This window comes from Haemorhous mexicanus, chromosome 6 (assembly GCF_027477595.1).
Source record: "Haemorhous mexicanus isolate bHaeMex1 chromosome 6, bHaeMex1.pri, whole genome shotgun sequence".
NCBI lineage: Eukaryota > Metazoa > Chordata > Aves > Passeriformes > Fringillidae > Haemorhous > Haemorhous mexicanus.
The window spans coordinates 30,823,404-30,834,104 of record NC_082346.1 but is presented as its reverse complement, the minus strand read 5'-3'; the positions used below and the strand labels follow the sequence as shown (position 1 = coordinate 30,834,104).

At 43.9% G+C, this 10,701-nt stretch overlaps 1 protein-coding gene across 2 annotated transcripts; it reads right to left on the bottom strand.

Annotated features, from left to right (window-relative positions):
* Positions 1-567: 567 nt before the first annotated feature.
* SYNJ2BP (synaptojanin 2 binding protein) lies at positions 568-9,342 on the bottom strand. Of its 2 annotated transcripts, XM_059849656.1 has the most exons (5): positions 9,086-9,342; positions 5,103-5,239; positions 3,502-3,597; positions 2,418-2,541; positions 1,910-2,049 (listed from the first exon to the last, which is right to left on the bottom strand). In XM_059849656.1, the coding sequence occupies exons 1-4, from the start codon at positions 9,150-9,152 to the stop codon at positions 2,455-2,457; spliced, it is 387 nt and encodes a 128-aa protein (XP_059705639.1). In that variant the 5' UTR covers positions 9,153-9,342; the 3' UTR covers positions 1,910-2,049; positions 2,418-2,454. The 2 variants fall into 2 exon arrangements, with proteins under 2 accessions (XP_059705638.1, XP_059705639.1); XM_059849655.1 differs by lacking the exon at positions 2,418-2,541 and having other exon boundaries at positions 568-2,049; positions 9,086-9,306.
* Between the last annotated feature and the right edge of the window lie 1,359 nt (positions 9,343-10,701).

Genomic DNA, 10,701 nt, shown 5'->3' with positions numbered 1-10,701 from the left:
CACACACTACTTCTCACCACAGAAACTCAACTCAAGCAAAAGCTAACAAGACAGGCCATTTTCTTAATGTCTGCCTCTTTATTCTGAAGGCTGTGATAAAACAGCATCAATTTCTAATCACCCATCTTAATACACACATGTGCTGCACATGGACACCACAGCCAAATATTCAGAGCACGTCACAAACAAGCCGGTTCATGCTGTAGCTGCAAAGATCTGTCTACACAACAGCCCTTCTGCTATCAGGCACAACTGGTTGGCAGGCCAAGGCAAGTCAGCACATGCCTTAGCCCAGGCCAGTCAACATCAATATTGCTCCTAAAGTCCCCTAAGAACATGGAGCAAAATTCCTCCTGTTTCCTCTTCCCCTTACACTAGAGCAGTCTATAGGCCAAAGCAAGATTTCATGTGATCCAAGTGCTTGGAAACTCCAAGGTGATTTAGGAATGCCATGTTCAACAGCATAACCACTTCTGTCTCCAGCAGACAGCAGGAACATAGCCCTGAGCTAACACAACAATTTCAAGTACATAGAGAATAGAGATAAGTAAAGCACCAGGACACCAGTTTTTCTTTGAAAACATATATTGCATATGCGATCTCTTCTTTGGCATCATACAGACCAGACCATGCATTTTACTTTTCTTTTACAAAAACAACAAAACACATTGATTTCTTGGAGACAAGAGAAACAGGTCGTACCCACAGAGCCTGTATCAAGCTGGGGCATTTAAATCTATTCAAATCACAGTGACGAGATGAGACCCTGGAGGTAAATTCAGCCATATACTTTCCACAGGAGGGTCTCTCCCCTCTGGTTTTACCTGGTAGGCTTTACCTGGCTTAAAGCTGACTGCCCATCTCCTGAACATCACATAACTCTTCACAAACAAGCAAAAGCCAGGACAATCCCAGCCTGCTCTCAGCTTCTCCCTTTCAATCATCATAAGAGTCTCCTGACTGCAGAGAGCAAGTTAGCTGCTACAGAAAACTTTACCTGAAGTATTCCCTGTGCAAAAAATAACCCCCAAAACAGACCTCTAACCTGAGAGATGCAGACTTCAACCCACCTGATGAATGGAGGAACTATTGCTTCACTACTAATTTAAAAACTCTTCTGCAGCTGCAGCATGCCTGAATCTCTTGCCAGCACCTACCCTTGTGATTCAGTTGTCTGTTTGTCTCTCTCCAGTATGTTATCATTTTGTGGAAAACTTTCTCTTACAACTCAGACCCAAAAATGAGCAATCATTTTGACAATCAAAATCTTATTCTAGCAGCAAGTTATCTTCTATCTTTCCACAACTGGCAAAATGTCTCACCAATACTGCATATTGCTGTTAAATCAGCAGCTACACTGAAGATTTTACCTGTGAAACCACAGATCAGATTTTACACATTTAAGGCATTTTTTAAGCAACAACCAAGAAAATTTCAATGGGAAAAATAATATATCCTTTGCATTGCTTCTCTTTATTCATGGTTTGGACAGAATTCATTAAATTCAAGAAAAAATTCTGTGGAAACAAGGCAAAGCCTCTAGATAATGTTTTTGATTTAAAACCACTCCCACTCCCTTTAACCAAAAGTTAAACCTTAAAATGTGGAATAGATGAGTGTATTTGAAAGTTCATGGTGCAGAATAGAGGAGGATGGCAAAGCCTCCTCAATTTGTCAAAAAATACAGCTATCCCATTCTTTACATAAACACAGTCCTCTCCCTTCCCTTTTTTCTCTCTGCTTCTACCCACCCTGCAACAAAATCAATATATACGAACATCAGCAGCAACTTTGATGATAGGCAATGATCCTTTTTGGCACCAGTCTGTGACAAGATTGTTGATTCTCTATCTTTAAATTGCATCATAGCTGTGTAAAATGTGCAGTGATATCCCAGCCGTGAACTCTTCACATCCGCTGTCGATACCTCAGCAAGATCCAGACTGCTGTCACAGCAAGCGCCAGGCCTGGCACAAGAATGGCTGCCAGAGGAAGCCCACCTGATTCTCCATCTCCTCCATGACCCACAGGGCCATTCTGTGGCTGCAACTACAAGGAAAAAAAAATTATTTATGTCAGAAGCAATAACAAGAGAGCCCCCAGTTCTGTGTCTGGACCAGGTGGTTCTGTAAGAATGGTCAAAATAGTTTCCCCAGGTACCTGCAGACTCCGCACATGGAGGGTTGAAACAGCTTAGGATGGACTGAACTTAAATGCAGGGTACCCAGTCACTACCAGGCACCTTCATGTTTCTCTGCCACTTTCTAAACTAGGACTCAAGTGGAGCAGGATGCACCTCATACAGCAGAAAAATGACACACACATACCCAGTCACCCCTTGATGCACTTGCCACCACACCATTTCCTGATCTCTTTACCAGGAAAAAGACATCAATAATTCTCTCTGGTTTTCTTACCTGCCTTATACACTGGTCCAGCAGACTTATTCCTTTGTTAAGGGAGTAGAAAAGGGATCTCAAGCCACCTCTCCCCAGCATGCTTTGGGTAGATCAGTATTTCTTTTGTCACCTTCCAAAATATCTGGGGATTAAGGGTTTATCTCTTTTTACATCTAAAATGGTGTCAGTATATTTAAAGAATAGCAGTCCATACTTCCTATCATTGTAAAATCATTTATGTTGGAAAGACCTCTAAGTCCAACCATTAACCCAGCACTGCCAAGTTTACCATTAAACTAAGCACCACATCTGCACGTTTTTTAAATGCCTTCAGGGATGGTGACTCAACCACTTCCCTCAGCAGCCTGTTCCACTGCTTGACAACCTTATTTCAATGAAGAAATTCCGAATACCCGATCTAAACTTGAGCTGATGCAACTTGAGAATGTCTCCGTTTGTCATGTCACTTGTTGCCTGGGAGAAGAGACCAATCCCCCACCTGGATACAGCCTCCTTCCAGGCAGCTGTGGAGAGCAATAGGGTCTTCCTGAGCTAAACGCCAGGCTACACACCCCCAGCTCCCTCAGCTGCTCCTCATCAGACCTGTGCTCCAGATCCTTCACCTGCTTTATCACCCTTCTCTGGACACGCTCCAGCACCTAAATGTCTGTCGTGTAGCGTTGGGCTGTACACACAGTTCAACACTAACTTGACTGATGGCCTCTGAAACAAAAGGACTTCTGTCTCCAGTAAGATTGTAGCCACTGAAATAAAACTGGGCAACTTGAGATTCTGTCTTCACGAACAAAGCTTTACCTCTGAGAAAGGAGAACAGTGGGCAAACACAACACACGCCAGCAAAACAAAGACCTGGGGACATCGCCAAACTCACCTTTTCACTGATACAAAGGTTACAAAGTTTTACAGAGATAATCACAGCTAAGGCAATGAGAGAAGGTCATAGGTCAAACAAAATTTTTATATGCACATATCACACTGAGCATCTCGACACAGTGCTCTTCTTCCTCATGAAACAGCCACCAATCATAGAAACCAGTCTAAACTGAGCCAGAAACAACCCTAAGGAAGAGGTAAAACATACCCTGCGCTGAATTTTCAGAGACACGTAATAGCCTGCATTCCTGAACAGTTCCACAGCATCCTTGTGCCGCAAATCCTTCAAGTCTTTGCCATTGATCTAGCAAAAAAGGAAAAGGAGAGCCAGATGCTGAAGGTAAAGAAAGCACATTTTTAATGATGCAGGCTAACATATGAAGGATAAGACATTAAAAATCTTCATGTTTCACAAAATTCTGCATTTGAGGCATAATACTATAAGGTCCTAATTAATTAATTAATATTATGATGCATTTTTATATGTTGAGACAGAACATGAGAAACTCCAAGTGAAAACATAGAGGTACTAAAAAAAACTACCTAGAAGCAAAGTAAGAATAAAAGACCACAGTTTTGTCAACAGCAGCTTCTGATGCTGTTGCTTTACTGGAAAGAAATCAAAGGTGTGATTCTAACAGCTAATGAACATAAAAGAGCAGCTACAGCAAAATTATTATTTTAAGTCTCTTCCCTTGTTTCATCTACTGGTATACCTTTGAAATCCCTCTGTTCGAGCGAGTGTTGTAAACACACTTTTATAAGCACACTGATGTAGCAAAACCAACAAAAAAAAATTACATACATACTTCTAGGCATCCACTTGATCCACTTGCAAGTGTTGGGATTTTTCTTAATTTAAAGTAATATATCATGGCACAGGGTTTTATAACCCACTCAATTTCATTCAGTGAGTGAATTTATCCTACCTTTTCCTTTTCACCCCCATTATCCCTAACTGTATCCCCACTGATCACATCCAGTGCCTCCCTTCTCTTCATATGTAGACATCCCAAACACAAGTACATAAATATTAATCTGTCAGGAAAAAGAGAATATTCTCTGTTTAACTTAATATCACTTTCTGGATCAATAATAGGCTCCAATTAGTGCAAGGTAGTCTATAGAGGCTAAAAAGATCACATGTGGAACAAAATGAATAAGTGTAAAATAAAATTAGGGAGTACAAAAAGGTTGTGTATCATACTAGGAGAGGCTACTTTTTCACCCATCACTTTGTAAAGCTTTCTTGTATGATTGCCAGCTGTCTGAAGAACCAGTGGGTGTGAACATCAGACACTTGAAAACAAATTTCTAAAAGGAGAAGCAGCCTATGTTATTCTTGAGGAGCTTAAATGAAGAGAAGAATATTATGGCCTAGAAATTTTATCATCTAAAAACCCCCTGTGCAAAAGGATTAGAAATCATGGATTACCAGTCAAAAAATGGAAATTTAAGAGGTGGAAAACCTTTATTTACATGTGTGTAAACGAAAATCCATTGCATGCAAGAGAACACTTGATGGATTCTAAAACCTTAGGGAGGCAAGTCACAGAGGAAACACAAGTACAGCACCACAGAGCATTTCTGTGGCAAATCAAGAGGAGATAAGCCCACATGTAGAGCCACTCACCTCCCTTGTGCTCAGAGCTCTCCCCAGACCCCCAAGGTGACTCCTCCATGGAGTTTGCTTGGGATCATCTAATTCATTCACCCCGTTCCTCCTCTCTATGCACTGTGAAGGAAAACCTGCCTCTCACATCACATCACTGATCAAGAACACAGAGGACAACAGAAGAAAGGGCTTACCGCTACAATTTTATCTCCTTCTTGTAATCGGCCATCAAGGTAAGCTGCCCCATCCTTTTTGATCCAGCTGACATAGATGCTGTTGTCATTGGCAATGTACTGCTGATCTGTCCCCCCAACAATGTTGAAGCCCAACCCTAAGGCAAGCCAAAAAGAAAGCTGATGAGAAAAAGCTCAAAGCTTCAAATGTTCTTGCTCTTTAGCTTGTTGGGGACTGCACCCTCCCACGCTGTCTTGCTTTCTCCACCATACAAAAACACAAAGCACACAAATCTCCATTATCCTTTCCAACTATCTTTCCATTGTCTAGAAAAGTTATTCTCATAAAACTGGTCTTGAAAGCAGAGGAGAGACATTAAATGCCTGAGGACCCCATTTGTGTAATACTTCATTACACAAAACACCTGTGAGTTGTTTCAGGCAAGGGCTGGGGAATAGTGAGGGGCCTGCCATCATTTCTGAGATGCTGATTCAGCCCTCAGCAGGAATAAACTTCTTCAGCACAACATGAAAGAAAATGAAAGTATTCTGCATTTCACATGAGATTATAGTAAATCACTATCTTTGAGCTACAAGAAATCATCTCTGACAAGCATTTTGTGAGCTGGAAAACAGTGTGAGGAAAGGCAAGGAGCTTTAGACCCCGTCTACAGATGAGGAAACAGGCAAGGAGAACTGTGCTACCAGCTGGAGGGCACCTAGAGCTCAGAAGACTCCCCTTTCACATCCCAGGAGCTAGAAATGGTGTGCTTTGCCTCCAAGAAGATTAGGCTCCATGAAGCTACTTCAAATTGTACACAATCACTTTGCTGTGTTTCATGAATTCAAACATGACAGGAAATAAAGACAAAGTTTGCAGATTTAATGCAAACCAAAAGGGAATACAAATACATTTATTAAAACAGAAGTCCATATACATTTTTGCCATTTTATATTATTCTTTAAAGAGAGCCTCAGTTACAGATATCTAGCTGGATCCAGCTTCTGGATTAAAGTTAAGACTTCTTGTTTCATTGAAAGCCAGAAGAACAAACTGAATTTAAAATTTGGAAACCCAAAGATTACAAGATTTCCCACTGTACATGCAGCTAAGTTTCTCTCTAAAAAGGGATAGGAAAGACTGCCTAAGAGGCTTGCAATAAAAAAGAGAAAAGCCAAAGAAAAAAAAAAATACACAATCAAAGTAAATGGAAAAGAAACCCAACATTTTTTTCTGACATGAACCAGTCATCCAAAAGCTATTGTCAAGAACAGCTGAGGGCAAGTTCTGCCCACGTTTACCCAGACTGATTTATTTGTTTTTGTTTTCTTCCTTATTTTCTCTTGAACTTGGAACTGGAAACCTTGGGAAACAGAGTTTCAAATGAAAGTAAAACCACCTTATGCCTGCTGGGAAGCAGCATTTTAAATTAGTCACAGGAGATCAAAGCATTTACTAAATGAGTCATGGTATATTAAGTGTGCATCTACAGCTGGGAAGTAAAGAAATATTAGCAGCAATTTTGCCACACCTTTTTTTTTCCTTCCCTTCCTGGCAGCTTCAGACAAGTGAGGGAAAAATGAAAGTGAGAGAAAATCGAAGAAATACTGACATTTCAACTAGAACAATATCTATTCCAAGAAGGGCCAGTTGTGCACAGTAATACACCTTTCAATAGAAAATGAAAACAAAATAAATTTTAAATCCACATTTCTAAAAATTATTTGCCATAAAGCCAATAACTTAGGAAAGGGGAAAATCAATACTACAGAAAGTATAAGGTTTAATCAACATTTATTAAAAAGCCAGAAAGAAGGAATCAGGATCTCAGAACACACTGATTTTCTTTCATATATAGAAGCTGTAAAATAGGTGTGTGTGTGTGTGTGTATATATATATGAAAAAGTATACATTTTGCAACTTTTTACCCATGACTGGAAAAATAACCAAGATTCACAGCTTTCATCAGTAGAGGCAGATCTTCATGACAGAGGCAGCAGTTTGTGCTAGACCAAGTTAAGTATTCACAGGGCTGTTTCACTGTGTCTTTCCTTTCCAGCACTCAGACTTGCACTCTGCCTAAAAATATCTTCCCTATCAATTCTCAAGCTCTTTGCTATTCTCTTCCTTCCAGTTCATGCAGCCACAGAAAGAAACACAGCACAGCTGGAAGAAAAGGAGCAAGGGGAGAGAGCACATAGCACTAAATCTCTTGTCTATAAGAGATCAGAAGCAGAATGGCCGAGCTTTAAAAGCAGGCTCTGGGCTAAACTACTGACCCTCCCTGAGGCTGCAGACCTCCCTATGCCTCACTTATCCTCTCTGAACTAAAAAAGTCCCTCAAAAATCAAGTCCCTTAAAAAAAACAGAACTGCAGAATTAGGAAATGAGAGACTGAATACAAGAAAATTTGAAAAAGACAAATATATGCTGTCGGGCCACTGGAAATACATTCACAACCAATGCAAACTTTTGCCAGACATGTTTAGCATCAGACCTATTTTTAAAGTTGCAGTCAAAACTCCAATTCAAGATATTACAGTACCCAATTGTACTTCATAGATAAGTGTTTTGTTCCTTCCACAGAAATGAGTAATAATTCACATGGCAAGTGCATCAAGGCCGGAAGGGGATGTAGGACCTTCAAATCAAATAAAATACTTAGCAACCTAAATCTAAAGATGCACAGCCCATCTCAATGACTGGACAAATGCTGCTCATGGTAATTGAGACTGAAATCACAGTGGTCATATTCAAGACCATTCTCAACTCTGCCCTTTAACATTCCCTTACACCTTCCTTAAAATTTTAGCTCCCCAGACGTATGGAAACAGCATTCCCATCAGAACCAGCTCCATTTGGCACAGTTTTCCCTGACAAGCACAGCTTCATTAGCTGAAGCTCATGGCTATGCAGGTAGGGCTACACATCTTTCAGACCAGAGGCCAATCTGGCGAGCAGAGGCAAAGGGCTGCTCACACCATCTGGGTTCTGATCACCAGCATGAGGGCCAGGACCAACCCCAGCCCTGCACAGGACCTACCTCCATCCCAGAGAAAGGAAACACACACACACCAACAACGTGGGTGCTGGGGTCTCTGGGGAGCCCCTGGAGCCAAGGCTGGCCAGCAGCCGCACCCAGCAGCTGTGCGGAACAGAAGGGCTGCCACGTTTTCATTCCTACTCGTTTAAATTAAAGAGAAGGCCTCAAACACCAAAGTACAACTCTGGCTCTAAAAGCCTGCCATTCTCTATAGCCAGGATTTTGCTCCAGAGCTGTACATTTCGTGCTTACTTGTCTCACTTTAGAAAGTGAGGTCATTTGAATGGCACCATAAATCCTCTAAAAATTTACGGTTTCCATGAGCGCACCTGCTGCTGAGACATGAAAAGCAAAGCCAAAAAATGCCCCACGAACTGCCCTATTCCCTATTTTTTCCAGCCTATGCTCCTCTCTCTAAACACCCCAAAGCATCTCAAGGTACGCTGCACAATGAACGCCAAGCTGGCTACACAGGGGACGGCCACTTGGGCACATGATTTTCAAACGGCCCCTGACTCAGGGCATCCAACGCGGCTGGGCGCTCAGCGGCTGCCGCCTCACTTGGAAGCAACAGCTCCACCGGAGATGGCAACTTCCAGGGAAAACCGGAGGCGAGTTGCCTGCAGGGACACCAGCCTCCACCGGAGCTCCCGCAGAGGACGGACTCTGACCCAGCCAGCTCTCCCTCACGCACGGCACGAGTTTTTCCCGCAGCACCGTTTCCGCCACGGCTATTTCCAGGGAAAGCCCCTGAGCCCTGCACCTCTGGGCGCTGCGCTTCGATCCTCGCCGCTGGGACCCTCCTTCCGCCGCTCCGGTGTCCGCCACGGCCGTCCCGCCGGCCGCCGCCACCCCGGGCTTCCGCTCCGGCCTCGGCGGGGGCTGCGCAGGCCTCGGCGCCGCTGCCCCGGCCCGGGAGGAGCCGCGGACCCAGCGCGGAGAGGCCGCCCCTACCTTACCTGAGGGTCTGCGGGTGAGGCTGATGATCTCCTCGGCGAAGCCGCCGCCCGCCACGCTGCCGTTCATGCTGCGGCCTGAAGGAGAACTCGACTCCCGGGGCAGCCGCTCTCACCTCCTGGGCCGCCGCCGGGCCGCTCCGCGGAGCGCTGGGAGTTGTAGTCCCCGCGGGACGGGGCTGCTCCCACCGGTGCCCGGGGCCCCCACGGGCGCTCACCGCAGAGGCGGAAGAGCAGCGGGCCCAGGGGAGCCAAGCACAGCGCGCCACAGCTTCTGCCCCCGCACCTTCCCAGGCCCCTGCGCGGCATCTGTGCCTGGCCCTGCCTTGCTTCCCAGGCTGGAGCTGGTTTCCTTAGGAAGGTTAAGGAGTAGGCCATAGTTGTCTGGGGTAGGTGTAGGAGAGAAGGGGGATACATGACCTGTTCCCAGCCCTTTTAACTGTCCTCCCAGCAAACTGAAAAACAGATCAGACCGTGCTGGGCAGGAACAAAAGCCCAATACGGGCAAGTAGCACAGAGAGCATGCATGCCAACGCCGAGTTACCCTGCGGTGCAATAAAGTGATCTAGATTCAGAAACACAAACGGTGCATAGAAACACCGTGCCGCCACTGGGGCGAGAAATACTTAACTAGATCGTATAGAAAGTGTTTGGTTTGAGGATCTGAGAAATTTCCTCAGAACTCTAGATAATTACCCAGCAATAAAGGGCAAAGTAGTTCAACTTGCTGTATAACAGAGGAGCCACTTGAACCTGGGACTCTGCATCTCAGAGTTTATTGAACCAATAGATTATCAGGAAATAGCAAGGAAAAATTTATCCTTATCTATTTCAGCACATGCTACAAGTGTGTCAATACAGACAATGACAACAGGGAACAATGTCAGCTGAACCACCTGACTGCTTGGCACAATGAGGACAGCCACATCTACATGCTGCAGGAACCTCTCTGATGAAAATAAGGACCAGCTTATCTGGCCCTCGATGTTTCACTACCATTGTATTTGTTTGGTATTGCAATAAAAATAACAGATGTTTTTGACTGCATTCATTCCAAGATTATCTTCTGGATTCCTGAATTTAATAGGGAGAGACAACCTGGGCATTGGATCTCTGACTGCTATAACATTAATGCATAGTGCTAAACTGAGTGTTAGAACACACACCTCCGAGGAGGGAGACAGGCATTCAAGGTCCAATTACACTTGCAATGATGGGCAAAACCATGATTTGTGTGACAGACTTTTTTGTTGTTGCTAAGTAGCATTCACCCTAAGTTGAGAACCTCCCAGTGTCTCATACTCTGCCAGTGAGGAGGTGCACAAAAGGTGTGAGGGAGCATGGCCAGGACAGGTGGACAAAGGGATATTTCATACCACAGAATGTCCCCAATATAAGCTGGGGAAGTTATTTGTAAGGGGGCCCAACACATTCTGGGACAGGCTGGGTATCAGGCAGCATGTGGTGAGCAGTTGTACTGGGCTTCACTTGTTTCTCTTGAGTTCTGTTACTCTCAACTATTATTATTATTATTGTTGTTGTTGTTGTTGTTGTTGTTATTATACAGTTGTTTCAATTTTTAAACTGTTTTTATCTCAACCCACAAGGTTTACCTTTTC